The sequence below is a fragment of the Podarcis pityusensis genome, assembly GCF_964106645.2.
Source record: "Podarcis pityusensis genome assembly, chromosome: 10".
NCBI lineage: Eukaryota > Metazoa > Chordata > Lepidosauria > Squamata > Lacertidae > Podarcis > Podarcis pityusensis.
The window spans coordinates 3,219,493-3,234,116 of NC_138035.1; the positions used below are offsets into that span (position 1 = coordinate 3,219,493).

The 14,624-nt window shown below is 51.5% G+C and overlaps 1 protein-coding gene across 10 annotated transcripts in view; it reads right to left on the reverse strand.

The window, feature by feature from the left end:
* SHANK3 (SH3 and multiple ankyrin repeat domains 3) overlaps positions 1–14,624 on the reverse strand; it is a 447,259-nt gene that overhangs the window by 167,716 nt on the left and 264,919 nt on the right. For all 10 annotated transcript variants that reach the window (XR_013990995.1, XR_013990996.1, XM_081022613.1 and 7 more), the window contains one exon: positions 12,696–12,901. Coding sequence is in view for 8 of the 10 variants with exons in the window: in XM_081022613.1 (XP_080878739.1) it covers positions 12,696–12,901 (206 nt within the window). In the remaining 2 variants the exon portion in view is untranslated. The remainder of the gene's footprint in view (positions 1–12,695; positions 12,902–14,624) is intronic.

A 14,624-nucleotide genomic window follows, 5' to 3' on the forward strand; every position in this document is an offset into this window, starting at 1 on the left:
CACTTTCAATCCCTTATTTGCATATGTGGACCTGAGTAAAAACTATCTACAGTATCCCCCTGCTGGCCCAGGGTGAGAACTTCAGTACATAACAAGTAGAATGTGTCCTTTTATTTAAAATGCATCTCTGGGTTTATTTGTGGTGCATAGGAATTCATTCACTTTTTTCTTCAAAATATAGTCCAGCCCACCACAAGGTCTGACCCCTGCTTTATACATTGAGATTTCTTACCTCCCCTCGACCAAACACCGCAGCGTTTCTTCCCAGGGGAATCACTCCATCCCCTTGGAAGTTTGGGGTGCCCTTTTCTGAACCTCTTCCAACGCTAGAGCTGGAAGGAATACAGGAATCTGCCTGACGCCGAGTCAGAGGACTGGTCCATCTAGATCAGAATTGTCAGTATTACTGACAGGCAGCTGCATCTCTCCAGGTAGGAGTCTCCCCAGCCACACCCAGAGATGTCCTAGAGACTCGAACCCAGAACCACCCTAATGCAAAGCAGACCCTCTAGCACTGAGCCACAGCTCTTCCTCACATGGCTCAGCAAACACACACTCTTTCTGAAGAGGCCTCAGGAGGTCAAAGGTCAGGCATCTTCCAGAAGCAATCCTAGACCCCTGAACCCGTTTTCTCCTTGGAAGTTCCCTAGATCGGGGCGAACACCAGGTGTTCCTTGTGGTGTCACCAAAAAATAAATAAACGCATTGTTTAATTGCAGGTTATGAGCAGAACCAAGGCAAGGAGAGGGGCCAGGGCAGGTTTGTTTGTTTGTTTGATAAGATATATATACCATTTGATTGTTTTAAAAAAAGACTGAAGTGGTTATCAAGAGAATAAAGCAAGAAGATTATCAGTTAAAATTAACACTTAAAATAACTATTTGAATCATTCAAAACATAAAATCAACAATACAGTGGAACCTCAGTTTTCGAACGTCTCTGTTGACGAACATTTCAGAACTCGAACACCAGAAACAGTAAATGCTTCGGTTTTTGAACACTTTTTGGATGTTGAACATGCCGCATAGCTCTGGTTTTGAGTTTCCCTATTGTATTGAGGCTTCCGTATTGAGTTTTTGGTTTTTGGAACTCGAACGGTCTTCCGGAATGGGTTACATTTGAGAACTGAGGTTCCACTGTAAAGGCAGATTAAAACACGCGTTCATTCTCTACGTGTCTGGGCGGACTCATCTAAGCAAAAATGTTTTTAAGGTAAAGGTAAAGGGACCCCTGACCATTAGGTCCAGTCGTGACCTAATGGTCTGGGGTTGTGGCGCTCATCTCGCTTTCTTGGCCGAGGGAGCCGGCGTACAGCTTCCGGGTCATGTGGCCAGCATGACTAAGCCGCTTCTGGTGAACCAGAGCAGCGCACGGAAACGCCATTTACCTTCCCGCCGGAGCGGTTCCTATTTATCTACTTGCGCTTTGACGTGCTTTCGAACTGCTAGGTTGGCAGGAGCAGGGACCGAGCAATGGGAGCTCACCCCGTCGCGGGGATTCGAACCACCGACCTTCTGATCGGCAAGTCCTAGGCTCAGTGGTTTAACCCACAGCACCACCCGTGTCCCCTGTACAGTATGGAAGCAGCGTCAAAAAATTACAAAGAGCAGCTTTACAGTGGGGGAAGGCAAGTGCTGCAATATCAGAGAGTAAAAAGAAATGTCAGCAAGTCCTAGGCTCTGTGGTTTAACCCAGGGCGCCACCCGCGTCCCTAAATGTTTTTAGCTGGTGTCAAAAAAAAAAAAAAAAAGAGTACATAGGAGTTGCCTTCCTGATGTCAACAGGAGAGGAGTTCCCTGCCACCCTAGATTAAAGATCCCAGCTAAATAAACCAGGTCCATCCCTGTCAGAGGGGAGAGGAGCAAGGAAGGGGGAAGCCCTGCTGCCTGAAGGCCAATTCAGGTCCAAGAAGGGGCAGCTTCAATGGGGGTTGAGATGATGAGATAAGCAGCAGGAAGCAGGATTTCAGGTGAGCAACACGGCCAGGTGGAGGGTGGAGGAGAGACCCCAGCCCCATGGCGCAGTAACCCCCAGGAGACACTGCAAAGTGTTTGCACACACAAGTGAGATGGTAGGGAAACCCCTCGCCCTCTGTCCTCAGCATGAGATTTCCAAAACAATTCTGCAACTTTTCATAGGTTATGCAAAGGAGCCTCACAGCTAAACAATCCACATTGCATAGAGACAGGCAATATGCTTGCCAGCTCCCCCCAAACGCACCTTTTCAACCACACTTACCTGTAGCCACCAGAGGATCTCGCTCCCAGATACCTGCATGCTTTTATGTTACTACAATGAGCACCAGCTAAACACATACACAGAGAGAGCTCCACTTTGGGAGTCTAACACCCCTCTTCTCGTTCCAAGCACAAATGGTGGCCAAACTCTTGCATGGAGAACGGGCAGATTCAGGGCAGGATATGGAAGAGCTATGAGAAAAACAGGTGGCCCAGGAGGGGCAAATCCACCATCCTCCAAACTCCTCCTTTCCCAAGGTCTCAGCACAAATGCCAGGACTCCACACCACCCCTCCCCTCTATGCCGCCCACTGCAAGGAAAGAGGCAGCGAAGCAACATCGACATAACATGTTCTGACCGCCACATTTGGAGTGGAAGCAGCCCTGATGCCACTTGGAGGGCAGCCCCAATGCCAACTCCATACCTTTCGGGGACTAGAGTCCGCTCAGGAATGCTTAACTTGTGACCGTCTTCCAGCTGCTGGCTGGCGGAAGAGGTCATTGCCAACCACACTTTGCATGGCCAACGGATTGAAATCAGAACTCAACACTCAGGTTAGTTATGGTTGGGACTTGCATTCATTTGTCCAGGAAGGTGCACATCCTTCAAAGCCCAAAGAGCAGTGTTGAGGGCCTTCCATGTCCACTATGTGGCTGGACAGGGCTGGACAGGCATCTTCTGCTTTCCTCTGCTCTTCAAATGGCATCAGGGCATCGCATCACCCCAAATCCCTGCTGGAGAGCGACTCTTTGCACCCTCTTATTTCTCTCTCTACACCCATGCTAGCTACAGTCTGATAGGAACAAGGAGGCATCAAGGGAGGGAGGCAAAGAAGTGTGGACCCCCAAGCAGCCGACTCCCCCCACCCAGCACCCAAAGACACCCTCGGGTGACAAGAGACAGGAGGAGGCAAAAGGGGTGGGGATGATCGAGGAGGAGAAAAGAGAGGAGGATGAGGAAAGCCATAGTTACCCAGCTGATGAGGCGATTCGTCTAGAGAGGAGCATGGATGAGGATGAGAAAGCAGAGAGAGAGATGGGGAAGAGCGTCCGGCTTGCAACAAAGCAGATGGTCAGAGACAGAAAAACGGTCACAAAACAGAACAACCTCTGGCCTGCCCAGCGCTTCCTGGGGAAAGTTCAGCCTCTGCACCACCCACATGGATACGGCCGGCCCTCCAGCCCTCCCCCAAGCCCCTTGAGGTTTTAACTAGGTTGTTAAGGAGAAGCCCCTCCTGCCACCCCCTTCCTCTCATTAATTCCGCTCCTGCCCCCAGGCCCCTGCATCCTTGGCTCCTGCCGTCTGTTCAATTCCGATCCTCCCAAAGGAGCCCAGGGCGGCAAGCAAGCAAAGCAGCAAAATAAGAAAGGGTTTTTTAAAAAATAAAAACAAACAAACAATGCATTTTAAAACCTTAAGAACAATCTGAGAATATTCCAAAAACAGTCCCACATCCTCATAGCTCATAACTTCAAGGTTGCAGTGAAGGGGATCTTCCAGCCATCAAGTGCCAGGGTGAAGCACATCTCTTGTACCTCCTGAGACAGGGTGTTCCACAAGTGGGGGGGGGCTGCCACCGAGAAGGCCCCTCCAGGCATCAGCACCAACCCAGGGGCCAAGACGGCCTCCCCCGCCAATCACTGAAGGCTGATCTTGAGAGAGGTGCTTGGCCCCCAAGCTGTTACGGCCTTTGTGCACTACGATAAACACCCTGAAATGGGCCCAGTGGCTCAAAAGATGCTAGTGAAGAGCTTTTGGGACTGTTGGCACAGGGTCCCACTGGGCTGCCCCCCCCCATAGCACCCCAGAAACTGCGTTCTGCACTAGCAGACCATCTTCAAGGAAAGCCTCATGTAGAGTAAGGGGCTATAGTTCAGGTGAGAGGGCACTAGGAGCACGGGCACCTCAGATTCTCTCAATCTGTTCAGAATTGGCAGCCCCTTGTACCAGGCTTTCCTAAGCTGATGCCCTCCAGATGACGGAACTACAACTCTCATCGGCCCCAGGAAACCACAGCTATGGGACGCTGTGGCTGGTGGCAGTCATGGTCCAGAAAGCTAGAGGACACCAGGTTGAGGAAGGCTCTTTTGAACCGACATTCTCCTGGTGGCACCAAAGTTGCATGTGTCCCACTGCTGGGGCAAGGCACCCACAAATCAAACATTCAGTGAAGAGGATCCCACAGCCTTCCTGGGAAGCCAACTCCACCGCCGAACTGCTCTTTTAACAATCTTGTTCTAATTTGTTAACAAGTTCCTCTTTGCATTCATCTGGCAACTTTACCCCTGCAGTGGGGGGAAAAACGTCAACTGCACCACCTTCAATTCTGAGTGGGCACCATCTTTCCTGAAACTTATTTTTTTAGGTCTTAAAAAAATGTGTGGCAGCAGGTTATGATGTCACAACTCATACGAAGCAGGTTATGATGTCATAACACATACAAAGCAGGCTATGATGTCATTACACATACAAAGCAAGTGAGATAAGTGAAATAAATGGCGACGCAAGACAGCCATATTTCCCAAGCTGGTGTGCTTAGCGAATGCTGAACATTTAAGTCTGAAGCATAAGTAATAAAATCCCACCAGGTGACATAAAAGTGTTCTGGATCCCACCCCACCCCCCATGTATGAATCCCCCCCCCCAGCCAAAGTCTGCAAGTTCTTAGGCCACAGAGACAAATTTAGATTTTTCAAGGTTTTCCGTTGCTGGGCTATTGAAATCCTAGCTGCAACTGACATCCATGTCACAAGGCTGGGCAATGTGTCAGGAGGTGCTGGGCTGCTCAGATGACAAGACCCTCTTCTCGACCTCACGGATGTGGCCCAAAGGAAAGCAGAGCAAGACGTTTGGCGCCAGCTTGGCTGCAGGAGTTGCAGGAAGAAGGTGGAAGGGCACCGGCGGCGGGAAGCCTCATTAGGGAAAGCGCGCCTCGGTTTAAGAACAGTTTTGGTTGAAGAACGGACTTCCGGAACAAATTATGTTCGTAAACTGAGGTACCACTGTATGTCCTGTTTAGTTCAGAGTCCGTGAGCAACTTTTTCTTAACCATCTTCTTTGGGGGAATGTGTCCAAACAGTTCAAAGAATCACAGAATGGGAAGGGACCCCAAGGGTCATCTAGTCCAACCCCCTTCAGTGCAGGAATATAGGTGGCCATCCAATCTCTGCTTAACAACCTCCAAGGAAGGAGGGTCCACCACTTCCTGAGAGAGTCCAATTCACTGTCGAATAGCTCTTTCTGTCAGAAAGTTCTTCCTGACGTTTAGTTGCCATCTCCTTTCTTGTAACTTGAGTCCGTTGTTTCAGGGCCTCCCCTAGACCAGCAAAAAAAAGAGCTAGTTCCGTCTTCCATGTGCCAGCCTTTGAGATATTTGAAGATGGCTCTCCTGTCTCCTCACAGCCTCCTCTTTTCCAGGCTAAACATACCCAGCTCCTTCCAGCGCTCCTCATCAGGCTTGGTTTCCAGACAATTGGTCATTTTGGTCGCCGTCCTCTGCACACCTTCTAGCTTGCCAATATCCTTCTTATTCCTTTTATATATCTGCAGCTGATAAGAAGTCTTTCAGATGAGCAATTTTCTTTTCGTTGAGAAGCTCTTCTTTTCAAGACGCAGACTGGGCTTTTCGACAGAAACAGCGGTCCTTCACAAGGCAGGAAAAGGCATGTGAAACTGGTCCTTCTGCTGGATTATTGCCTGTTGTCCTTTTTTGGAGTATAGTACAGGTAACATTTCATAGGCAGAGGGCCTTCTCGGTGGTGGCGCCCACCCTATGGAACGCCCTCCCATCAGATGTCAAAGAGAAAAACAACTTCCTAACATTTAGAAGACATCTGAAGGCAGCCCTGTTTTGGGACGTTTTTAATGACTGATGTTTTAATGTATTTTTGATCTTTTGTTGGAAGCTGCCCAGAGTGGCTGGGGAGGCCCAGCCAGATGGGCAGGGTAGAAATAACAAATTATTATCATATTTGGGGGTCTTTTATTATTATATTTGTTGGTTTACATTGGATATGTGCTGGGTGCATATTAGAATAATGCAATCATAGGATTGTAGAGTTGGAAGGGGCCCCCAAGGGATCTTTTGCACAGTGTGGGGCTCAAACACACAACCCTGAGATTAAGGAAGCACAACTACTATTGCACAGTAGCAGCCTGAGCACAAGGCAGCTTCCTACTTTCCCAGTTTAGCAGCAAGAGCAGCACAGGGGGCTCTCAAGAGACACGGTTGGTCCGTGCAGCTTGGCTGGCTGGCTGCAAGAGTTTGGAAAGCCTGGTGCCAATATTGCCATATGTGGCCTCTGAAGCCAAGGAGGGGAGGAGGAGGAGGCGACAAAGACAGAGCGATGCAGGCAAGCTCTCATTTTCGATGGGCTCAAGCAGGCTTTAGAAGCAGGAATGGGCCTCTAGCAAGGTTATGAGGAATGCCCAATGAGGGCCGCCCATAGGCAGGGAAGGGGGCGGCAATGGGGCTTTGGCTGTGCAGACCCCTTTCCGCCATGGCAGAAAGCAACACAAAAGGCCACTGGGAGGGACGGTAGCACTTTGGCTGCAGAAAAACCCTCAAAAGGAGTGCGCAGAAGAGGAACCAGAGCAGCATAGCAGAAGGCATAAACTCTGGAGAAAGGAGACCGGGAGGACCCAGGGGCAGGGCAGCCAGGGCAGCTGAGGAAGGGCAACAGAACAGGCAAGGGCCCAATCATAGGGCAGCAGGGGCTGAAAGGGAAGGAAAATGCCAAGAGCTCAGGGGAACTGGGGAAGGAGCTCGTGGGAAGGTCAAAGGGCAGGAGGATTGGGAGCATAGTTCAGAGGAAGGTTGCAAGTTCAGTCTCTGGCAGCATCTCCTCTTAAAACTGGGGTTGCCAACCCGGTGGCCATGTAGACCTTCATTGGGGACCCCAGGCTCAGAACTTTCATTTTTGTAAGAAAAGCATCAAGTTAAGGTAAGACGGGGAATATGCAGGAGAAATGATTTTGGGGCGATCTGGAAGGTGTTTGTAGAATTTGTACTGTTAAAACGGAAAGGGGTCAAACCATCACAAGAGGTGTTGAAATTTTGGGAGATTGGATAGTTACAATGGAATGGTCTCGGTGGTGGGGTGCATATTTTTATTCTTATTTATTTATGATCATTAGTTTGTCAAAATAAAATAATTTTTTTAAAGCATCTAGCCCTCTTAGAAAGAAAGTTATAAAGCAAAATGTGCAGGCATCCTTCTAAGAATTTTTTGTGGAATGAGGCCAGCCTGGCTGCTTCTGCCTGTCGGTGATTTGAGCCAATAAGTGAAATCAGAAGGCTGGTGAAGAGCAGGAGTTATCCTTTCCAGGGGCAACAAACACAACATGAACACCACCTTGACATATACAAGACAGCTTCAAAGAGGTGGAAAGGAATTTGTGGTCATATCAGCAGTGGGACCAACAGATTTAGGTTTCTAGGTGGGGCTGCAATTTCAAATTAGTAAGGACGGTCTTCCTTGGAGTTTTGTTTTTGGCACGCAGCTGGATCGTTCAAAGCAAGTGGTACAAAAAAACCCATCTTGTGCAATCCTCTCCGTTCCTCTTACACCCTTTGACAGGCCACCCGCATCAGATGATACTCTGAAGAGAGCTTTCCCCGTAACCATGGCAGTGAGATGCAAGTCCTTCCTGGCAACAGCTCCAGCAAAGCCTGATCCGCATGCGGAATTCACAAAGCCATCACACAAACATCGTCCTCCTTCCAGAACATGGATTTTGCTGTAGGGTAGGGCTGGGGGACTTGGGGAGGGGGCTCCCATCATCCCTGCTCGTGGAGCATCCTTGATGGGAGCTGGAGTACAGCCATACTGTATCTGGAGGACCACAGATAGGCCCCACCTCTGTGCTACAGCGCTTGCTTGGTCTTCTACTAACCAGGCCCTGAACCCATTCCACGTTCTCCAAAGGTTTGTCTGCATGATAGCGCTGGTCTTGGCTTAGCTCACTTGCCCCCTTGTCCAGCCTGGGCTGCACGTTGCTCCTCTGAATTCCTGTCTTCATGCAAAGGGACCAGAAGTCACCTGGAACAATCTCCTGGCAAAAAGCAGTCCCTTTCAGCCATACGTCCCACAGTCTTACAGCAAGTGGGGCAGGGAAATACAAATTCTGCAGACGCAGAATGGTCAGAATCAAGTCTCAGAATTCTGCAGAATAACATATCCATGCAACTCTGGAAACAGTATCAATTATTTGGAGGTGCAAATCCAGGCAAGAAATTAGGGTGATGATCACGTGGTAAACATTAACCCTTCCCTAGGTTCACACTTAAAGGCTTAGTCAATTTAGGTGTGTGTAATTAAGTCTTTTTAATTTGCAGGCAGGCTTCTAACCTGAGTAGGTTTAGTTCTCTGTGGTGCTATTTTAATTTCTCCTGCTGGGTTTTTTTGTTTTGTTTTTGGCTGTTTCTCATTGTGATTAGCTGATTGTTTTATTAGAGAGGCGTTTTATCATTGCTCTGCTTTGAGAATATTTTGGCTGAAAGGCAGATTACAGAATAAATTTATATTTTCTAGATAAATCATAGCAACAACACCCCCCATCCCGTTTTCTATAGGTGCCTCCAAACAAACAAAAGCTTCAAAATCAGAAGATATGCAAAATTTCAAGGAGAAAATTTGCTGGATTTTACACGTGCAGGAGTAGCCCAACCATAAGTGAACTCAAGATGCTGCCTTGTAAGGGCAGACCATTGGTCCTGCACAATTTCTCAGCAACTCCTTAGTATCTTTAAAAAGCCAACTTTGTTGTGTCTTCATTCATGTGACACATCGGCCACAAACATATATAAAAAAGCTGCGCCTGTCCTCTCTCTTCTGTGCCACTGACCGGATTCCATGTAAGCCTTGACCCAGCTAGAATGACGTTGAAGCCATCAGCCAGAAAGGTCTTTAGACTTGCTCATCATCCCGACTCTTCCCCAGCCGGGTTTATTTTTTACTGTGCCAGCCAAGTCCTTCTCCCCGATTCTGCAAATGTTCTGCTCTCTTGCACCTTCATTCCTCAGGGAAGGTCCCTCCACAATGGCTGTGTCCTGCCCTCCACTGCCTGAGGTAGGACGTCTCTGAATACCAGTTATTGGAGCTCAGCAATGTGTAAAGTTCTGCAGTGCTCCGGTCCTGCTTGCTGGCTTTGCAGAAGCGCCTGTTTGGCCACCGTAAAGAAGTGGCCTCTGGGCCCACCCAGGAGAGCTCTTCTGAGTTTCTTAAGGAGGTTAAGCCATGAGCTACATCACAGCTCGCTATCCCACTTTTCTCTGCAGCTCAAAATGCTCATCAGTGCCCTGGTAACAACAGCCACCGCAAGCAGCGAGCATGGAGGGCAAAGTGAGGACCGAGCCAGGCATGACATTTGCTCCTTGCCAATGCACGGCCGAAGCACCTGCCGCAGGCAACAGGAGGAAGGCTCTGATTGGTGGCAAGGCAGTTTCCCCAGCAGGTGTTTGGGGGAGGTGGGTGGGGGTCTGGCTCCGATTCTGACCACACCAGAAGCAAAGGATCAATGCTCCCCTGTGCCATGCTATGGGGCCAATCTGGCTCTCTTCTTCACCAACTATCCGCTCTTAAAAACAGCCAAGCAAAGGCAAATGGTACGACGAGCATCATGCCCAGCTTGGCACTGAGTCTCCAATTCAAAAGGGCGGACTGGCCAGCCCCCAAGGCTTTGAAGTAATGCACTGACCGATTGACTCTTTCCCACCTGGCAGAGAATAACCCAAAATGATAGCATCCAGTAGACAAAACGATAGATCGGAGGTGCATCTGAGTAAAGGCACAGGCACACCGTGGAGATCAACCAGTCCTTTAAAAAAAAATGTTTCAAGGGTGCTGTAGTTTTGCAGAGGTTTTCTTAAGCGGGCTTAGTTAGCCCCAAGGCTGAATTGGGTTACGGTCCTGAGAGTTAAAGCAGCTTGGAAACTAGTGCGGTTCAGCAGCAGGAGTGGATACCCAGTGAGGGAAGCTGCAGATTCCCGTTTCCTTGGACGTTTGCAAGGAATAGCCATCTGTCAGGAACACTTGAGGCATAGAGCGTTCTGGCTCCAAGTTCTAAGAAACCACTTGCTGTGTTGCTTCCAGCCAGAAGAGCTGCTTCACATGTCACAATTTCAACCAGCAGGCGATACTACACCTCCACAAAAAATGGGAGCTTACAAAGTGCATTATTGCCTTTGCACCAGGAACTCGCAACAGAACAGTGAGCTGCAACCGAGACCCTCACAAGCACACTTCCCCAGGGACTGGGGGAGGTGAACCAGGCATCTCACACGGAACCCAGATGCGACAGCTCTGCTGACACCCGCCTGCTGCATAAGCCCAGACGAGTTGCCAGCTCTTCACCCATCTGTTGCATTGCACGAGCACAGGAGTTGTGCTCAGACCCCCGGTTACTTGCACCCACAAGTGGAAGGAGTGCTGCTCCATATCTGCTAAAAGCGACAGCAGAAATCGCTGGCAGGTGCAGTCGGGTCACCCATGTCCTAAAATGAACCCTGGTGCTTCATCAATCCGGCCAGAGACACAATCCATTTGCCAGCGATTCACAGTGGCACATTTTTAATGAGTACGCAGACGTAAGGGTAATTCTCCTATTTGCAATAAATCTCTCTCTCCCCCCCCTCCCCATCCCGTGGGGAGAAAGTCAAGCACCAAGCAAATCTCAATTACAAGATCTGACCATCCTTCGCCCGGAAGATGCATCTGTGCCAACAGTGGCCGAAGGAAAACAAGACCTCTTTTGCCATCTCACAGGAAGGCCAACATGGCCCACAATAACCACCTCTACAACCTGGCAGGTGGGAAATTCCCAGATTTCAGACCCACAGTATATTCCGGTGGGGGGGGGGGAGAGAAAGGACTTGGGGTGCCACCACCTACCCATCTTTCAGAGACATCTGCCTGGCTGCTGTTGGGTCCAGGAAAACCCTCTGACCCAGAGTCCACTCTAAACACAAATGCTCCCCAATCACCCAGACCGAACCCTCCCCCACCCAGAAGAATCCCCCGCCCACTCCCTTGAACCCATTGCCTCTACTTCCCAAGGCACATTATGGGCAACATCTCCTCTGGGTGACCCTGCCCAGCCTAGGCTTGCCATACCCACCCACGCCACTTTACCAAAAGTTATCTGCCAGTGCCAAGTCAATCTAAGGATGCTCCAGCAAATTGGAATAGAAAAATTCCTTCCTGTAGCACCTTAAAGACCAACTAAGTTAGTTCTTGGTATAAGCTTTCGTGTGCAAGCACACTTCTTCAGATACACTGAAACAGAAGTTACCAGATCCTTCTATATATTGAGAAGGTGGGGAGGGGTATTACTTAGAAGGGTGGTGGGAATCGGAGATTGGCAGATAGCTGAGATGAGCCTGTTGACGACTCTTAACGACTGTAATAGGTCTTACAGGAAAAGGCAAGGGGTGAGAAGGTGAGAAATGGCTTAGTCATGTATAATGAGATAAGAATCCAATGTCTTTGTTCAAACCAGGTTTCTCCATTGTTTTAAGTTTGGTAATGAGTTGTAATTCAGCAGCTTCTCTTTCCAGTCTATTTCTGAAATTCCTTTGTAGTAAAACAGCTACTTTGAGATCTTGTATAGAATGTCCTGGGAGATTGAAGTGTTCTCCTACTGGTTTCTCTGTTTTGTGATTCTTGATGTCAGATTTATGTCCGTTTATTCTTTGGCGTAAGGTTTGGCCTGTTTGTCCAATTGGACAAACAGGCCAAACCTTACGCCAAAGAATAAACGGACATAAATCTGACATCAAGAATCACAAAACAGAGAAACCAGTAGGAGAACACTTCAATCTCCCAGGACATTCTATACAAGATCTCAAAGTAGCTGTTTTACTACAAAGGAATTTCAGAAATAGACTGGAAAGAGAAGCTGCTGAATTACAACTCATTACCAAACTTAAAACAATGGAGAAACCTGGTTTGAACAAAGACATTGGATTCTTATCTCATTATACATGACTAAGCCATTTCTCACCTTCTCACCCCTTGCCTTTTCCTGTAAGACCTATTACAGTCGTTAAGAGTCGTCAACAGGCTCATCTCAGCTATCTGCCAATCTCCGATTCCCACCACCCTTCTAAGTAATACCCCTCCCCACCTTCTCAATATATAGAAGGATCTGGTAACTTCTGTTTCAGTGTATCTGAAGAAGTGTGCTTGCACACGAAAGCTTATACCAAGAACTAACTTAGTTGGTCTTTAAGGTGCTACAGGAAGGAATTTTTCTATTTCGACTATGGCAGACCAACACGGCTACCCATCTGTAACTGGAACCAGCAAATTGGGTACCAGATGAGTGGGTGGGCCGCGCATCTTCCCAGCTCCTCCTCCTCCTCCCTCCGTCTCCCCCCCCCCCATGAAGGAGGTGTGTCCAACTGCCCCCTCTTCCTCCCACGTGCCCCCACCCCCCCACCCCGCTCTGCCACTCACCCTTGACGGCTTCTCCTCGGTTGAGCTGGATCTCGCCCTCGCCCTGCGGCGTGTAGCTCTTGACGGCGATGAACTTGCGGCCGGGCACGGCGCTGTACAGCTTCCTCTTGGGCCCTCGCAGCGGGGCCGGCGCGGCGTGCGGGGTGGGCTCCACGCCCGGACCGGCCCCCGGCGCGCCCCCCGGCCCGCTGCCGCTCCCACTGGGGCTGTAAACGAAAATATACGTTACGGTGGTGTTGCCCGGCGGCGGCGGCGTCTGCTGCTGCTGCTGCGGGAGCGCCATGGCCGCCCCGAGGGAGCCCTCCTTGGATCGGGGCCCGCCCGGGAAGAAGGCAGGAGGAGCGCAGAGGGAGGGCTCGGCGAGCGAGGGGAGGGGGCTGGTCGGGGCTCAGCGCATCCCGGGCAGCGGCGCCACCAGCCTCCGCCGGGGCCGCCGCCACGAGACGGGGCCCACCGCTCGTCGTCCGCCCGGGGCGCCGCCGGGCCAGCGAGGCTGCGGCCGGGCGCTGCCTCCGCCTCCGCGCTCCGCCGCCTCCGCCCAGGGCAGCGCCATGGCTCGGCCGGCCCCGCGCCCCGCGCCGGCCCCTGCTTCGCGCCGCCCGGCTCAGCTCGCCCGCCGACGGCGCCCGGCGCCCGCCGCCTCCGCTGCGCCTCCGCGCCGCGCCCGCCGCTGCGCCTCCCGCCGCCACATGGCGACGACGGGGCGGCTCGGCCACCGACAAACCCCGGCCGGCTCTGGCGGAGCCTGGTGGTGCCGATGCTGCTGATGCCGGGATGCTGCAGGTGCCGCCGCCGCCGCCGCCAAGCGGCTCCTCCTCTTCCTCCGGCGGGAGGCGGGGACCCACCCGGGCCGGACCCCTCCCTGCCTGCCGACGGGAATCGGAGGAGCGTAGCGTGGCGACGGACCCCGCCGGGTCATCTAGTCCAACCCCCGGCAAGGCAGGGATGCGCCAGCGTTGGCGCTGCCTTCTGCCCGCGCTCCCAAGACAAGACAACGGGGCTTTGAACACACATGTCCCCTCCCTCCGTGGTTTTATGGGCAGCCAGGACCTCGCCCCCCGGCTGAACGAAGCTGGCAACCCCGGGAGACGCGTTGGCATCCTGCAGACCCTCCCTCCCATGGGTGCCAACGCCCTGGGTGCCCGAGCACCCACAAAGTTCCCCATGAAGGGGCCGGGCACCCACAAATTTCGGAGCCAGGGGCATGAACCCTGCGTGGCACCCACGGCCCTAGGCACCCACGGTCACGGGCCCAAGCGGACACTCCTGCTCCCTTCCTTGCCTGCCTGGCTCGCCCTTGCCAGCCTCTCTGGAGCTGCTCTCGAGTGTCCGCGGCTGGACGCGGCCTGACTGCTTTGCCCACCGAAGACCCTCCTTCTCCACCTCGAAGCCGCCCCCTCCCCTTCCCGGCAGGACAGGGGCTGCAAGGGTTTTTAGCGGGGAAAGAAAGAAAGGAGGGAAAGGCTGCCGTCTTAAAAAGGAACGCAGCAGGCAGGCTTTCAACAGGTGGAGCTTTCTCTCCTGGCAACGGGAGCTGGCACCTGTTGGATTCCTGCTGGTGCTGGAGGCGGATGAGCGCCCATCTCCGCAAGACAGAAGCCTCGGCTAGGGGGCGGGGAGGCGGATTCCGCCCCATAGAAGCTCCCCCCTTGGTTCTCTCCTCCACGTACCCCCCCCCCCAGTTATTCCTGATAATTTTATCATTCCCTGCCATGACCCGAGGCCTCGTCAAAGCCTCCCCAGGACACAGAAAATGGTGAAGTGACAGTAAAGGCAGAGCATGTGCAGAGTGCTTTTAATAAAAATAATAAAAATAAATTTTTATTTGTACCCCAGCCTCCCCGGTCGGAGCCAGGCTCAGGGCAGCTAACATCATAAATCAGGAAAGGATGCTCAGCTACAGCAACACAGTATTTGGGCTAAAACGAA